The 18,549-nt window shown below is 36.8% G+C and overlaps 1 protein-coding gene across 1 annotated transcript; it reads left to right on the forward strand.

The window, feature by feature from the left end:
- Positions 1 to 1,156: 1,156 nt before the first annotated feature.
- On the forward strand, positions 1,157 to 17,332 carry LOC135470992 (serine-rich adhesin for platelets-like). Its single transcript, XM_064750041.1, has 6 exons — positions 1,157 to 4,202; positions 10,112 to 10,305; positions 11,313 to 11,494; positions 12,934 to 13,043; positions 13,759 to 13,877; positions 16,116 to 17,332. Exons 1-6 carry the CDS (start codon positions 1,613 to 1,615, stop codon positions 16,284 to 16,286), a joined length of 3,366 nt encoding a protein of 1,121 aa, XP_064606111.1. The 5' UTR covers positions 1,157 to 1,612; the 3' UTR covers positions 16,287 to 17,332.
- Positions 17,333 to 18,549: the final 1,217 nt, after the last annotated feature.

Raw genomic sequence — 18,549 nt, forward strand, 5'->3', positions numbered from 1 at the left:
ATTTTCAGCACCAAAAATCTTTTGTGACATTTATTTGCTTGTACAGTCAGGATAGTGATTGAATTCATGTCTTTACTGGTACCAGGGAATGACTAGACCATTCATTTATGCCTCTTCTTCATAGAGTGTGGCTGAAATTGAACCTCACTCCACACTGCCTCACTGACTTTGCTTACCTGAGTAGGTTCATTCATTGTATCTTTGCTTATCTTCACAACTCATTGGTCATGGTTGTGATCACAAGTGGGTCTGGGAATAATCAGTTCCCTTAACCCCAATCTTCAGAGGGAATAGTATGTATACAGAGAGAGTTTTTATTATTTAAAGCTCTGAATAACCCAGTTGTAAGACCGTCCTAGTGTGTGGGTTTTGATTGTTCGTGTTTTTTTTTTCTGGTTCATTGACACAGCATGTCCTTATATGTGAACTTCTCTTACACCGGTCACAAAATTCTAATGTCAGTGTGCTTAGTACAACTTTTAACTGTCATGAAGATGGTTATAGGCTCATTGGCTGCTCAAAAACAAGTGATCTTATGCCACAAGTTATACATGCAGTTTTTTCATGAAATAGATTTGTGAAGTTCAGAGAAGGTGGTTGTTCTAGTTCTGTACACCCACATCATGTTTTTTCACCTGTTAATGTGATTTGGCAGGTGTCTACAAATTATCAACCAGTGTGTGTTGTCTGGCTCAGACAATCATATTGTCCTTTGTGTTCATTTGAGAGTTACCTTAGGCTTTTGTTCACCTTGCAGGAATGGGCCAGGTGCTAAGTGAGTTTCGGGGTTCCGGTTGACCCCATCTGATAATCAAGATTATTACCTGTGTATTAATACCCGGAATTAAGATTGAGTGAGTCAGTGGCTGTTGTGTTTATAGACTGTACCTGGTCACATGGGGTCAACGGTTGAGCGTCACAACCAAGACACATGACTTGTGATAGGGAGAGGGCCCTACATGTGTGACGATAATACTAGGCTCATGGTTAATGCAGTGGATGACAGGTCTGTCTCCTGCGGTGTGTCAGCTTACAACAGTCCTTAGGATAACCCAACACATGTGCCAGTCTACCTATATATTGCAGTGGAGCGTACGTGTACATGTACATTAGACTTGAGTGAGGTTATCAGCTCATGTAGACAGCTTGCTGCAGTCTGCCTTCAAGTCCCTCAGCTGTGAGATGGAGGTAGGCCTAACACACTGTATAAGAGATGTAGATAGAGCCTGAGTACCTACAAGTTGAGAAGTTCTCTTGCCAGCTACAGCGTGTGCTATCTGTCTTGGTTTGTCCTATGGGGTGCCCATGATTACCTCTCCAGATCTCAGATTTCTCTGAGCCCCCTAGTTTTTCTGGGCTATTTTGGGGAGCTTCTCCTGATCTGAAGACCTGGAAGTCTGCTCTACCAGCGACTATTAGGCAGCCAAGATGCGCTGGGGGATACACCGCCAGCACATGTGGGATGCAGTAACACACTCATCCCTATAGGTAACAGGTCAGAACCAACCCAGCTACAGCAAAACTTTTCCTCCACTTTGTTTATCAAGGGCACTCTATGTGGCCCGTTCAATGAGTCTATTGGATGTTTACTGGCTGTGCTGGCTGACTTATTATGGAAGATAGCGGTTACTATAGTCACAAATCCGGGGAATTTAAGCTATTCTCTTCTGCTAGCAGCAGTAGCAGCTACCGACGCAGGCTCTTCTCACAGGAGCTCCTCAAGTTAGACTATGAACAGTTGAAGAAGTCGGATAAATTTAAGCATTTGGTGAGTGGATTTCGTGATGAGAATGACTTTGAGGAGTTTAAACAAGACCTGAGAGACTTCTGGAAGCTGAAAGAAGATACCTGTGAGGAGTTTGGAAACCAGAACTGCAGCTCCCCTGAACATATGTTAATGGAGTTCTTCAATAGTGATGAAAACTTCAAGGAGTTTGAAAGGGTGTTTGATGATTTCAAACACCATCGGTTCTATGACTTTGACGAGTTAAAAAAGCGTCGTAGCCGTGGTGACCCGCGTCTGTCTGAAGATGGCGGAGTTCGTCGCGGAGCAGACAGAGATGAAACTTTCTCTGACTTTTTTGACAATGATGAGGACTTCCAAGAGTTTGAGGAAGAATTTGCTAATTTTAAGGTCATGCAGAGACGCTCAAGAGCTCTGGATGATTTTAACAGGCGCTCATGGTGTGATTTGCGTAGTGATATTAATGCCAGCTGTGATAGGAAGGCAAAAACAGATAATGCCAATGCAAAACAGAGCTTTCCAAAAGATGAAGCACTGAATAACCGTTGCCATGGAGATCGTCACCAAAGTTTCTCGACAGCTTCCGAAAAGAATAATGCAAGACAAGAAAGGCCTGAAGATTTAAGACAATTTAAGCAACAAAGCTCTAGTGATGATAGTCAGTATTACACTTGTCGAGATTTTCCAGAATGCAACTCTGGTAAACTTTCCAGGGAATCAAACTCTGCGTATCCCGCTGGACCTGGAAGAAGTCAGCCAATTCCAGATCCACCAAGCTATGATTTTGTGATGCAAAACCGAAAATGTAAGCCAAATGTGAAAAGTCATTCCTGTGATTATGATGATCGAAGTGAACAAGATTTCTCAGAGGGTAAAGAGTGGAATCCAAAATCCCACTCAAGAAGTCAATCCTATGACTTTTCACAAAATAGCCAAAACACCACAAATGAAGAGATGTTCAATTCTAATTCTAAAAATCGATCCAGTGATTTTTCAAAGGCAACTGATCATAGTTACAGCAGTGCGAATCGCAAGTCTAGCACGAGGAGCCATTCTCAGGACATATTTGAGAAGTCAGAGGAGCAGTTTAATAGGCAAAACCAAAAGACTGCTTCAAACGTTTGTAACAGATCACAGTCATATGATTTTTCCAAAGTGTCAGAAGAAACTTCTGATTCAAAGAAGTTTAGCTCTAAAAGCCAATCATTTGATTTATCAAATGATTTGAATTATACCAGCAGTGATAAGAAATCAAGTGCCTTTACAAGAAATGAATTGCATGATTTTTCAGAAAATGTGTCTCAGGAAACTCATAAGGACAGACAGGATTTCAAGTCCCAGGTTCACTCTTCCAACACATCAAATGATTCAAAATATGAATTCAGTGCTCATGATAAGAAGTCGAACAAAACTTCTAGAAGTCATTCTTACGACTTCTCAGAATCTTTGTCAAATGAAAGCACTGATAGCAGTCGGAAGTCAAATAGCAATAGGAAAAGTGAAAGTTTGACTGAAAATTCTAAATTTAAGTACAATGGTTGTGATCAGAAATCAACGGCGAGGACTACATCTAGAAGTCAATCACAGGACTTCTCAGAAAAGTTGTCTGAGAAAGTTTCAAATGATAGTCGGGCATCAAAATTGAACAGGAGCAGTTTTTCAACGGATTCATCTGAATCATCTAAATACGAATACAAGGGAGTAGATAAAAAGGCAAACACTACGTCCAGAAGTCAAGCATACAACTATTCAGAGTCTGCCGAGGAGGCACAGACTGACAGAAAGTCGGGTCCCAATGTATATCGCCACTCTTGCGATGCCAGTGACTGTCATGAAACCACTGCATACAAGGAAAGTAAGACGGAGAAAGGCTGTGCAGTGTCAAAGGAAGCAGGAAAGTCACGGTATTCCGACAGCTTTTGTGATTACTCTCATTTGGGGAAAAAATACAGTTCCAGAGATCATGCCAAAGGCTCTGTGGGTGATAATTCGTCAAGTGTCTCAGAGGCAGATTTTTATGATTGTTCTGAAGGAGATGGAAGCAGTAATGAGGATATATACAGGGAAATTTATCATGGGAGCACAGATTTTAGTCAGCGTCACAACCAATATAGCTTTGGCAAGTACAGGCCATCAAAACTGGCTACACATTTACCAACAGTGTATTCCAGACACTCATCAGATTCTGAAATACACATGGGTGGGACATACCCCAATATAAGATTGGACAGAATCCCTGGGAGTGAGGGATTAAAGCGAAGGTCTGCTGAGTATTTTCAAAACCAAGTCGAAGATGCATTAGAGGATTACTTATATAACCCTTATTCCGATGTTGGCCCAAAGGATTATGGACAAAGAAGGTCCAGAAGTGACTACTCTGTATACAACCCTAAAGTGCCTCAGAAAATTGCTTGTGCCAAATGTCTTTCACAGAATTGCCATAATCCAGTAGTAAACGGTAAGTCTGTGTTAAAAAAATATAGAAATACATCTTACAGGTAGTGGTCAAGATATGTGGATTGTATTCAGGTTGTAGGGAAAACATTTTTACATATAACTATCAGACCAGACAAGATGGTTGCTGTTCAGAAAGGTATTAGCTCAATACCTGCAAAGGCATTATTTCATGGTGTTTTATTACTACATAAAAACAGTACAAAACAATGAACTGTTAGCAAAATATTGATAAATAGAAGTGTGCCTGTTTATATTTTAATTATGGAATATCTGAGCGTGTATTCTGTAATATACAAGTACATACATACGAACTATTGACATTATCCGTACATACAAACTTAAATTTAAATTCAGCTGTCGTGGTAGTGGGCTTTTTCTCATTAGTGGTTGGGGAGCAAGTGTATGTCTAAAGTGATAATTTTTTAATAGCTCGCTGGAATGAGACAATAGCAGGTGGCACCTTGACAGTCTGTACATTTTGATAGTGTGTGTATCCAATGAGATTCTATACATGGTATATTTTACATACAGTTGGTCAAACAAAATGTGTTTTTTTTTTTAGTTTTGAATAGTTTACCTTGCATAGTTTGGCTGTGGTAATGTGTTATTTTAAGTTCATATACTATGCAGCTCTTACTGCTTCTGTGGCAATCATCATTCTATTCATTGCACACGTTATCTTCATTTCTCTTCATATCAGACTTGTTATATAATCCAAGTTTTGACAACTTGACACATTTCATTTTAGTTAAATTTTCAATTTAGTTTGTGTAAAAATTGATAAGATGTAGATAAAGCTTCAAACCATGTTTGGCCATTGTTTTTTCTGCTTTCTTTGCATTGGCTGTAAGCATGGTGCAGTTGATATACATTTACGCAAGTCTTTTACTGGGATAGTGATTGAGTTAGTTGAAGAGCACAAGTAAAAGTACATGTAGCACCTGAACAAGTTGTTTACTAGGAAAGAGGGTTTCTTGGTTGCAAATAGAACCTGCTTCAGCAAGATCTGAAATTTCTGTACATGCTGAATAAGTCTCCAATTTTGTATTTAATATAAAGTTTTAATCTATCAGTATCACACAGGTAAGATTTTAAAAATTACAAGACTACATCTTTATTCCAAGGTCAAGTTCATAACTACAATATGTTACCATGTGACACAGTTGAAAAATTACAATAACATACATCTACACATTCACATACTTCTATAAATACTTTCTGCTTTACACATCTATTTTTATTACTGTCCTGTTAACAGGAGACCTACTGTACATTTATGTAATACATACAGGCATTGGTCCACTAATTTGCATGTTAAATTGGCCTTTTCAAGGTTACTGGACAAGGGTTAAAATCTCATGAACGTTCATGTGTACTCTGCACTTTTAACTGAGAATATATTTCTGTTATACAGCAAGATAATATTTTGATATAAATAGGCTTGAATGTGCAGACGAATTGATTTCGTTTGACTTGGATTTAACCCCTCTGGATGTCAAGCAATCATACACCTCATACTGTTACATGTGGCTTTTCAAATTTGCTATGGGCATTGCGCATATACCTGTCTCAAAATAGATGAGATTTTGTACACTTGTTATAATTAATTATTTATTTGATTGGTGTTTTACACTCTACTAAAGAATGTTTCACTTAGGACGATGGTGTTCAGCATTATGGTCACAGGAAACCAGGCAGAATGAGGGAAAACCCACAACCATTGTTGCCAAACATGATGAATCAAATTCAGATTATGTATAAAGTGCATCAGAGCTTTTTATAAAATAAAGCCTGCATATGTAGATTAATGAATTTTGCTGGGGATGTCTTAAATTTTCAGCTCTATATTTCTTAACGCTATTACCGGTAGTTTGGCTGAAGAATTTTTCTAATAGCTTAATATGAGATAAGCCACAGATATTTGAGAGATTAGCGTGGGTGTTCACAGATTACAAGGATATAGGCGAAAAAAAATTTACATGTATAAATATATATACATGTATGTTTTGCTCAAGGTAAAGTAGGAAGGGTCATACAGGTGGATGGCACCAAGCTATGTACTTGACTGTGTAGTTCACATTTTGTGAATCGGTGGGGCGTTAAAAGGAAAGCTATATTTTCACACAGAAAAATAGAACTTGCACTATTTTCCTAGGCTATGAGGACAACTGTGTTAAATGGTTATATTGAGGTAATAACAAGATGTGGTTTGTACAGGTAAAACACTGATCTCAATCTCACTGGTGTACCTAAAGGGTTGTATAGGAAAGGTCACTGGGTAATCTTGCATTGTTTAGTAGGGAGGTCTGATTCACTGTGACTGTGCTTGTACATGTACACAGAGGATAGGTAGAATCCGGAGTGCTATTATCTGTTTGTCAGACTGAACCGGAGTGGATTGAATTGATAGGTGAGGAAATGAAAGCAAGGGTTGCATGCTAAAAGTAGGGAGGTCACCTTGTCTGCGTGCCAAACTCTATGTGTAGTTCTAGTCCCACACGTGATTTCACTATGTGTCATTGTACGCTTTTAAGTTCCTGTATATAATACAAAACTGCTGAAATCAGCTTGACTTAAGGAAAACTTTCTGAAATGAAACTGAAGTCTCGAAATAGCTTTGATCATTGCTATGTAAAATATAAAGCACATATTCAATCATACTAAAGTCTTAATTTAAATTGATTTGAGTGCATTGGGCATTGAAGGAGAGGAAGTTTTGTCTACCTTAGCCATGGAAATGCCTGTGGTTTTTGCTTAGTAAAAATGGAATTGTAAGTGATGCATCTGTGCTGAAGGTTTGTAGGATAGGCTGTGGGTTGCAAAGAAAAGGTACAGGTGACATTGTGGCTTATATTTTTTTACGACACATTTTATAGTATAGGAAATGCCACATTTATAAAGAACATATCGGAACAAAATCAGTCCAGAGGCCAGATTGTAAACTTTTTTTACACCTGAATGAACCTGTGTAGAACTTTGAAAGTGAAAGTATTAGTATATCAAACTCTACCCATGACAAAAACATGCTTGGTGCTGAATACCATAGATAAAAAATCAATCAATAGGGTTGTGGCTCAGTTGGTTAGCGCTCTAGTGCAGCAAAATGACCTAGGAGCCTTTCACCAATGCTGTCGAGTTCAAGTCCAGCTCATGCTGTCTTCCTCTCCGGCCGTACGTGGGATGGTCTGCCAGCAACCTGCGCATGATCGTGGCTCTGCCTGGTTTCCTCCCACCATGATGCTGGTTGCCGTCGTATAAGTGAAATATTCTTGAGTACAGCATATAACACCAATCAAATAAAAAAATCAAAAAATCAATACATTTAATTAATGTAAGGTGGCTTTTCCATCTTGCAGCATTATCTTTAATCAAAATTTTAATGGGTTACATGAAAAGTCAATATGCATGAAAAGCACAGACTGGCGTCAGTCACTGCACAAATTCTGAACAAATAACACTCGACAGTAAGCTCCTAAATTTACATATATACACTGGAACACTATTTTTAATTCTCTTTTTTTTTTTGCGTGTGCATGAGATCTGTGGGGTTTTTTTTTTTTTGTAAAAGGTAGATTCTAAGGAGCCATTCTCATTTTTACTATGCATTCAGTAAAAACCATAACTCTGTCAACAAAGAGTCTGCAGAGTTCAAAATTATGTTTTTCCATTGCTTGCCTTAGGGCAACCCTTAAAAAATCTAATATGCCCTACGGCAACCATGATAGCTAAAACCTGAAGAAATGTAACATGCCTGGGGCATGTGACGTCTGTCATTATTGTTATGAAAATCAGTCATAATAAGCACTATCAAAAAGACTTTGAACACTGTGTTTCACCTGAAGTTTACCTTTTTTCAAGTAACATATTTGGCTTCGTTTTGATTGATTCATCCATCTTTTTGGGCCACATTTTTTGTGAAGTTGAATTTGTTATCAGCAGAACTTATGTATTTGCAACAAATCATCATTTTAAGGACTAGTTCTGAAAGTGCATTTTTATAGTCAACATTTAAGTGGAAACAGTGATTAGGACATCTGTGCAGTTCAGTACATTTCTGTTCAAGAGTTCACTTTCTTATTTAACGCAGCCACTTGAAGCTTCATTGCATGTTCATCTGTGCAAGCATGTAAGGTTGTGTAAGATATAACTTTTGTGTAAGATATAGGAACTTGTGGTATCTATCTTTTTTTGTCTTCTTTCATCTTCCGATCCATGAACATTTAATAGTCCAGCTACCTTTAGAGAAAACTTTCACCAGGAAATGACTAAATATTGCCAAAGTTAGATTAAGCCATAATCATTCATTCATTCAAAGAAAACTTTATAAAACCATTTGTTCACTTATAGTTCTTATAGATAAAGTAAGTCTTAATTGTAGGAATATATTATTATAATTATCAGAGTCAGAAGCATTATAAATTTGTTGTTTGTGCCTTGTGCCACATACAAGTATATTGTTTATAATTTAATATCATTTTGATGTGTATTTTTTTTCTCACATCTATTAATAGCATTCACAGACAACAACTAGCTGTAGAATTACAACTGTATGGTTGGGGAACAGAAATTTACAACTGCCGGTATGTGTGTACAAGTATTTGTACATTGAAAGGGCATGCATTACTTTTTTTCTCATGCTGCAAATTTCCTCTTGTTTTCAAACTGAAATGCAAGTTTGTAGATCAAATGCATAAAGTGAATGATGTAGGTGTACAGCAGATACATTTAGCCAGCAATCCTTCTAAGAGAGGTAAAAGATCCAAGGTATAGATGTAAATACAATTTATACCAAGTATTACCGCAAAATTTTTCATGGGATTAAGTGTTTCATGCATGGCTTTTAGGCATTATCTTGTTGAAACAAAAAAGAAAGTTGTTTTATTTGAAAGGTTTAGGTTGTTAGATGTATAAGCTAGACAAGGTAGACAAACATGATTATTGTTGTGCATTTTTCGAAAATGAAATACTGCACTGTTGTTGCTCTTGCGCGCGTGCCAGTTCATCCTGCAGTAGTCCACTACAAGCACATATCTATATCTATATATAACGATTAACCCTTCCTAGTAGTTCTAATTTTGGTGTTTTAATAATGCATTGCACAACCTCAGTCTGATTTCATTATGGCAGTCTTAATGTCTTGTATTTACCTGAACTTACGTGACACATTCTTGGTATTTAAAAAAAATCTGAAAGGGTCATGAAATAAAGAGGTTTTTTCTTTTTGTTTTCTGATACTGATTAAGTCTTCATGAGTAAGTAATTTGATATGTCAAACAGAAAGAACTGTAATTTAATACATGTGCAAGTATTATCAGCACTGACTCCATAATGAATGAAAAGCTAATTATGATTATGTTTGTACATTCATGTTTATCAAAATAATATTATTATAGGCATGAAATTTAAAATAGAAAAAAGTCAATGAATCACAAGGAGTAAATTTGTGCTGTTTGGTTATATGTGCATTTCATGAAAAAACAAGATTGGCAAAATCAAATCTTGTTTTCTGTGGATCCTCTGTTAAAAACCTTTTCTCTCTTATTATTGAAATGATCTTTTTAATTGTCCATTTTAACCTGATATTAAAGCATTTTTATGTAAAATAGTCTTCAGGGTCCAGACATCCAGTATAGGTTAGTCAAAATCTACATACATTTGCATTGTATGTGACCTGTAGCGTATGGTATATAAAGTGCCGTCATTTAGCACCCATACGTGTGAAATATGTTATAGATATTATAATAATACACCTACAAAGTTTGTTTAACAGTGGAGAAGATTTTTTCTGTATCTCTGGTGTTAGATTTTAAGTACCTTTTGGTTTCAAGTTTTGTGATGTGTGTAGGTGTCTTTTTTTTATGTGTACATTTTGTGCGGGATTGATATGTAGTTCTCTTTTGGTGATTGCAGATTGTCAGTACACATGCCACCACCGCTGTCGCCCCCTTGTGACATTAGACTGTACAGCTGTGTCCGAAGGTAGCAATGGCTCTACACAGGATGTGGACGAGCATTCAGCAGAGACGTCACTCTCAGAGATGTACAACTGTCAAACATTTCAGTCTGATTACGATGCCTCTCAGTCACCAGAAAGCTCACAAAATGTGAGTTGAAGCAGTGCAAAGTCCAACCCGCTTTGAATGTTACTGTGAAACATGATACACTTTTAAAGATGATCAGTACATGTTTCTTTTAAAAGCATCTCCCCACGCCGACCACCTCCAAAATACTCCATTAAAACATTTGCATGTCTCAAGTTTTATTCTTTTGAAGAACGAAGTTTAAGTTTACCCTTAGATTTGTTCACCCATTTCATTGATTCGTTGGGTTGTTATATATGTATCTAGACTTCTGTGTATAAGATATGTCATTTTCCAAATGAGTGATCAAAGTCCATTTTTTTTTGTATATAGACGACATTTACATGTATATGTATAATCGTTACATTTACCTTGGGAATATTTCAGAAATGTAAATGTTGCTTCTTTTTTCTGACATCAAGGATCAAGTTATATGTGAACTTCACTGTGTAATTTGTTTGAAACTTCTACAGATGTTTTCATTCTTCGTTAAGACACCGTTGATCAATATTCATAATCAAATGTGTTATTGGTGGTGCATTTTGATTGGCTGTAGGAGGACACAGATTCCGGGTACAGGTCAGGTGGCATCCAAAGCCGACACCTTACAGAGACAGATCTCGGCACAGACTCGACCCCGATTCCATCAAACGAGAGGAGCTGAGAAAACTCATTGATGCATACTGCGATCAATCACCAAGCTCTTTCTTCTGTTTTGTAAGTCTATGACTGAACATGCACAAAATTGTAATAAAAAAAAAAAACACAAAAAACATGGTACATTGTATTCTTCAAACCGAAGCATAAGCTGAAGAATCAGTGTTGAAAAGGGAGCCAAGGATCCGGATGCTTGTATAAATTCAAATGTAGCTACCAGTTGACAGTCAACTGAATTATATTTATGTTGTTTGCTAGGCGAAAGCATAAAAGAGTGAAACGGTTTCATTAAAATTTAAATTCTCTGAGTGGATTTTGCTTTGGCAATATCTTGACGCAATGTAAACACTTTTTTACTTCCAGATTGGTGACAGTTTGCATTCCCAGGGTTTTATCAGAGTGACCTTAAATCTATTCGACCAATAACAATGTCTCTGGGTGCTCGCCCACCATCAATCTACGAAGTGTTGACCAAAGAGCACATTGTAGAACAGAACACCATGTCCATATCCTTTTACATGCCTCGGGATACCATCAAACAGATTCATGTGACCAGGTAACCAAGAAAGATTCCTTGCGCATGTAATAATGATGCCTCATGCACAATTCGAATTTAGTTTTTTTTTTTAAAACTACTGATATTCCCCCCACTCCCACCCCCATTTTCAAATTTTGCCCCCTAAATACATTTAGAGACACAAATTAATGTACGAAGATAATACTTTTGGTGCTTAAACTGACAGGTCTCCTGTAAGACATCATCCTGCCTTCTGTTAAAACAAACCTGAAAAACACCTTTCAGAGATCAATGAAACTATTAGAATCGAGCAAACTGGTCAACTTTTGGGTCATTTACCATATTTATCATAGCTAAGAATGAGATTTTCTTGTGAAATTGGTGAAGTTGGGTTGGTATTTTGTGACGATGTCAGCTTTATGTGTCTGAATAGTGATGGCTATAAAATTCATACAAGACTTCAGATACCTCTATTGTCCCTGGAGCAGGGTTACAGAATTCTGCAACTCTAGTTTTCAAGAATTAGCCAGCTTGTCTTGTGTTTTAGGAATATTGTCTTCTTTTTAAATGCTGTACAATGTTGGTTGATGGTATTAAATTGGCCATTCAAGTCAGTGTATTTGTGAAATAGAAATATTTTGGGACTACATTTATATTTGTTCCTCAGTGCATGGCCAAATCTTTACTTTTCCACTTGCATTTTTGTATAAAGATGATCTGTGGACATGAGATTTTTTATGTTTCGAAATTAAACGATTGCCTTCAAATGAGATGGGGTACATGATTCAGGAAGAAATATAGAATATCTGTACAGGTATTGCATCAGTTCATTTCATGTGGATATTTACAAGAAAGGAAAAGTTGAACACAACAACAGTACATGTACAAAACAACCTTAAACAATAAATAAGGACAAGTAAATATTTACAGAGTTATTGAAATCTAATTTATTATATAGCAAAGACCAATGATTTAGAAATGTGTTTTTTCGTGTGTATAGTTCAGAAGCATACATTTACTGACTTGTCAAAGTTTTATATCAACACACTGTTTCAAAGGGAATTATGTAAGAAGGAAACAGTTCTGTCCCAAATTGATGTCCCTTTGAACCTCAATCTTAGATTTCTGTTTGCCTCTGTTAAAGGTGTAGTTAATGCCGAAATGTCAGCATATGTAACTCACGTCCACAGATAAGCTTTATTACAAGTATCATAGTTCACATGCTGACACTTATCAATATTGCTCACCAACCAGAAAAAGCATACTGCATGCCAGGCAAGTACAATGAAAGCTAATTTCCACTGTAATTAAAAAGTACTCCCTAATGTTTGGCTGGCTGCTTTTTTGATTATTGGTAGAGAAATTGTTTTTCATTGTCAACTGTTGGTGATTAAGATGCATTTCATGATCATTTGTCTCCAAATCATTGTCTTTTTTTTCGTAAACATCTAAAGCATTTATCATCATTGTGTTTTCAGTGAGAACACAACAAAGGAAGTGGTCACTGCTTTATTGAAGAAGTACAAGATACTGGATAACCCAAGGAAGTTTGCTATGTATGCTCAAGAACTGGAGAACGGGAAGATAGGTGAGAAGTCCGACCCCAGTGGGGTGGTTTGGTTCAGATTTATTAAGGCATCCTACACTTATAGAAATTAATTATTTGATGAAATAACTAAGGGCTGAATTATTTTTGTTCTGGCTGATAATTAACCAGTAATTCAGTAAGTTTTATTGTTACTGTAATGTTGACTGAGGAAAGACAATCTTCATCAAGTCACTGAAGATACTACATATATCAAGATGCTTTTATATGATTTCTTTTTCTGCTTTGATCTGAGCGATGTGCAAGTGTCTGGCTACTAGAACTAGGTAAACTGACAGTGTTTTCCATTCAGATACTTACCTTTTCAAATTCGCAAATTCACTGTAATGCACTGCACACCAATGCACTGTAAGATGAAAGTATTCATTTGCATGATGGACCAACTTAGAATGCTTCAGTTATGTTGATATCTCTTCTGTGGAAGCATACCAGCAACTACTGCTTTTTCTGCCATTTAAGACATAGAAAGACATTTTTGTCTCTACTGGTACAAAATGTGCCAGGACTTGTGTATCAGATTTTCCATCTTATAGCCCTTAAACGAGCAAGAAAGACAGTAACTATTTACATATGAGGTTCTTGACTTCATAAAATGTAGACGAGAAAGCCGGGGAACATATAGCACTGGTCTGTTGTAGATGATGTATCTGATGTATAGATGTATCTGAACAATAAAGTTTCTTGTCTCGGTTTCCAGTAAAGCTATGGCGTGTGGGTGACAAAGACTTTCCTCTCCAAGTGTGCCTCAACTGGGGATCAGAGGACCTTAAGAAACATCGCCTGGTTCTGCAGGAGAATGAGACAGGTGAAATAGAGGTAAGTAACAGGGATGACAGTCCGTAAAAAGTTGGCGTCATCATAGCCCCTCTTTAGTTGAATGACCCATGTTATAGGATAGGATAGGATATCAAAAATGTGCAAATCAACTGTTTATCTCATTCATGGAGATGCTTGTCTGTGCCAGTAATATCAAATTTATTTTACATCAATACACATGCAGCCAGCTGTCTTTTGGGGTTGTTGTTTATCATTTAATTGTTTATTGATATATAGTAAAAGCTTTGAAGCCAGCATGAAATAAAAGTGTATAAGTTAAATATGCAAATACAGTACAGCCGGATCCTAACCATCAGTCCTACACCCATTGTGGTTGGATGGTCTGTGTACCCACAATACGCCCACTGTGGCCAGACCCTGATCAGACAAGCCGTCATTCTCTGCTTACAATCTGTGTATGGTCAGCGTATCATTTTACGACATTAATGCGCTTGCGACTTTGATGTAACGACATCCGATAGCCTGTTCACACAGGCAGAGTCAAGCTGGTTTAAAGTGGCTTTGAGCCAGTTTGACGTCGCCCGTGTGAATGCAAAGTAGGGGCACTTAATCCGGGTTGTTTGTCCCATCTAGCAATGTGGCTTTAAGCCGGTTTCAGAGCTTGAGCTGGTTTATCTGTGCTGTGTGAACGGTAACTGGATTAAATGGCCCGGGTATGTGGAAGTGGGGATCACTCCATAATTACTAAATTGGCTGAAGTGTGACTAGGCAAATTTCTGAACTGGCTTAAAACTGGCCTGGCCATATGGTCGTGTGAATGCAAGCATTTTTACAACTGGCTTCGATTTAAGCCAGCTCTGATTTGATGAGGTTTAAATTTTGGCTGTGTGAAAGGGGTGAGACACACACTGTAGACATTGTATTATTCGCGCAATCAAGTTTCGTACCAGTACTATTTAAATTGTTAAAATGATTCTTAAGTTAATTGATCAGCTGTATAAATTTTGTGACTTTATTGCTGAATTTACACATAACATTGACAAGGATGATATTTTGTGAAAGTTAATTATTTGGGCTATTCTAATGTAACGGCAAAAACTGGATTGAAATTGTGCTAATGGATTTTTTTTACCGGTACCAAAAATCTCAGGTTTTGATTTTTACTTTCTTTGGTGTATTTTTATGATTTATACATTGGTGGGTAGAGAAATATTTTCAAAGTATGTACTACATTTTATAGCCCGGGAGATTCAGGATACATATATACATAGGCCTACATCGCATTTGTTCACGCTTAAGTGTATATGAAGGCTACATATGATTGCGCTTGTTGTGTGCAGACTTATACTTTTGTGCTTATAAAAATTAATAAACAATAGGATTGACCATTGTGAAATTGGGTGTACAATTAAGGGACATGAGATTAATGGGAAAACCATTAACCTGCATACCTTTATACGTGTCCGTGGTTTGAATTTTATAAATTGTAGCCCTTGTGTGATTTACTGATATACGACTCATCATGTATACATTTTCAATATAGGTTTATGAAAACACCTTTTGTTGTATATAAGCGTGCGGGCTACTACACATCACACACACCGGTGTCGCATATTCCTGCGTAATTTTGTATCCAAAGTGAAACTGTGGTAAATTTACTAACTGATAAGCTGGAGTCCGTTTCCAAGTTCTGAAACATCATCATGTACAGCACAGATTTCAAAGAAAGCCATGTGTTGCATATACGTATATTTGTCAGTAAAGAAATGCCTTTAAGTAGGTTTGTTTTTTAATAATTAATGAACTAATGTTATATACAAAATATCGTATACTTGAGAAGCCGGGTACAAACTTGAATCCTCTGTTTTCAAGAGGACAGTTTCCTAAACAGTAAGCTATTAAAATTCAAATTTATGTGCAAGTAAATATGCTGTGAGACATCACAGTGTTCATGAGAGGCATGACGGTTTAAAGGAAATCGGTTTGTATTTAGTTTTAAAACATTTGATGATCATGGGCTCAGTGTTTGCGGATGGTCTGACGTGGGTCCGCGTATGATGTCAGGAGGATGCCGTCACAGGACGTGTATGAAGGTGCATGGTCAGCATGTTGTATGCTGACCATGAGCCGACCGTCTTCATATCCTCCGGCCAGAACGGGCTTAGGCTTGATGGTTGGGACCCGGCTGTATTTTACTTGTATTGTGAATATTATGGACTATGTGCATCGATATGAACATTTGATTAGGTGACCTTATAGGTTTGTTTTCTGTTTCAGTGGAATGCATTCAGCCAGCCAGAGTTGCAGAACTTCATGCGTATTTTGGACAAGGAAGAAGGCGAGTGTGTTGCCCAGTTACAGTATAAGTACAAGGTTATGAAGAGAATTATTCAGCAAAGGATGAAAGAAATTCGAAAAGAGCGCAAGGAGCAAAGTCAGCGTTCTTAGTGAGTGAACTTGCTGGAGAATAGAGGTCATGAGACTAACTTACTGCCTACGATATGGATTTCATGTTTTGTGGATAGTCTTGTCCTCGGATAAGATGTTATATCAATTACATATAGATGATCCCTGTCACAGATTCTACAGATTGTGCTGTACATCCTCTTTTTCTGATGTACTGCTGAGGATAGATGACCTTGAAAGCACAGCACTTGTACACCCCATCACCATGGATTATGCAATGACGTAATCAGTTAATACTTGAAAAAAAAAGGGAAGATGTTTGTATAATGTACCTATTTCTTGTATAATACACTACTTGTCTACCAAAGTTGTTTAAACGTTCTATATATTTTAGATCTGTGTGTGTGTGCATGTGTGAAATGAAGGTTTCTTTGAAACTTATTCTTTTCGCCCCCAACTACCAGATTCTCCAAGGACACATTCTATGGGTTATGGAAGACGTACTGAGTGACATGGAGTTGCCTTTCAAAGAAGTCTTGGAGGGAGATTTCACTTTAATCAGATACAGATGTATCATGTTTTTTTTTTCCTTTTGATTCAATGCCAGGTGTGATGATTACAGCAGAGGCATACATATACTTTGTTCTTCTGGTAATTTAAATTACCAATCAAGGCTAATATCGTGATTACTAAATGATTTTAGTTTGTGTGAGAGTAACACACAAACTCCTATACAATGTACTTAATGTTAATATCAGAAGGAATTTGTTTTTAGACATAATGGGCCTAGTGTATCCTTTACATTTACTCTGTTCAATTGCCATATAAAGTAACTCTCACTCCATTTTGATCAATACTTTGTTTGCATTTGAGTTTTGCAACTCATAGATTTCAGTTTGTGCTTCAAATGGAACCGTCTTGCAATGGGTTACAGTGCTAACCTATATATCGGAATACCGGTCGTTCATGTTTTATAAAAGTGCATGTGATGAGAATGAATCCATCTGTTTTGTTGAAAAAAAAAGGTAAATGAGCCTTTTTTAAAATTTTCGTATTTCGGACTGTTATTGAAATATTACATTTAATAACACTCATCAATGCAAATGAAGAATCAGTGTTTTTCGAGACACATCTTGGCTATGAGGCTGTTATGGCTGAAACAAGTAAACGTGTATAAATGGGAGGAGTTGCAAGAGGCAATGTAGTTATTCAGCACTTAACACGGGAAGCAATCATGCTTTACTTACTTAAAAAATGAAAGAGCCATAGTGTGAAATCTCACTTCATAACACTTCGACAGTATTCAGATATGATGACCAGTCAGTTTTTTCTCTGGCAGTTTGTCAATGCTATTTGCTTTAAAGATGATGTACATTTAGCTGTTAATTTGATATTCCCATTAGCAAACCAAACAACTCTGTGTACTTATTTCCTAATGTGCCTTCAGGTGAAACAAAGACATTCAGCTTATCATAACAAGTACACCATGTGTATTATTTTGACAAGCCTTAACCTTAACTATCAGGCTCTGCATAGCTCTAGTCAAATATCTCCATTGAATCACGCTTCTGCATTTATTTATTGGTTCATGTAACTTATTTTGAGAGATGCGCAATTCCATTTTTTAACTGCTGCCATAGTCTGGTCACAGAAAGTCAAGGGGAATAACTCTTCAAATGTTAAAAGTGGAATATACATGTTGTTTCAAGTTCCATTTTGTTTTTTATTTAATTCAGTCCCCCAAAATTACATAAGGTGTTATTCATGTTTTTATTCAGAAATATTATAAAGCACAAAAAAAAAAATTTGTTTGATGATTGAGGTACATGTGTAGCTAGTGTGATACAATCAGTATTGTGTTATTTCTCTGTGTTGCATGACCATTTGAAATGTTACGTTTTTCTCATCTTAAGTGAACATTTTAAATTTGGTTGCAAAATTGTTCAATGAATTTGGCAGATTTAAGTAAAAGCCTGTTAGGTGGTGAAATGCAAGATATATGTTGGGTGATACATGTACATGTATTGAACATGCATTTCCGAAAGCCTGGATTTATTATAGGTCACTGTCAGGCCAAATTTAAATATAAGGTTGTCAATTGTTAATCTTGTGGCCAACATAATCATAACATTTCTAGGCTTTGTTGTGAGTGGTTCATTAAGTAAAGCTCTTATCGTTATGCTATGGTCTTAATTAATTAAGCAGCAACTGATTTGTTGAGTTTTGAGTCTTCTCACTAGATTTTAAAACATGGAACTGTTTTATGATTACAGTTGTTTGTATTATTCTCATCATCCAAGGGAAA

The sequence above is a fragment of the Liolophura sinensis genome, chromosome 7 (genome assembly GCF_032854445.1).
Source record: "Liolophura sinensis isolate JHLJ2023 chromosome 7, CUHK_Ljap_v2, whole genome shotgun sequence".
In the NCBI taxonomy this organism is placed as follows: Eukaryota; Metazoa; Mollusca; class Polyplacophora; order Chitonida; family Chitonidae; genus Liolophura; species Liolophura sinensis.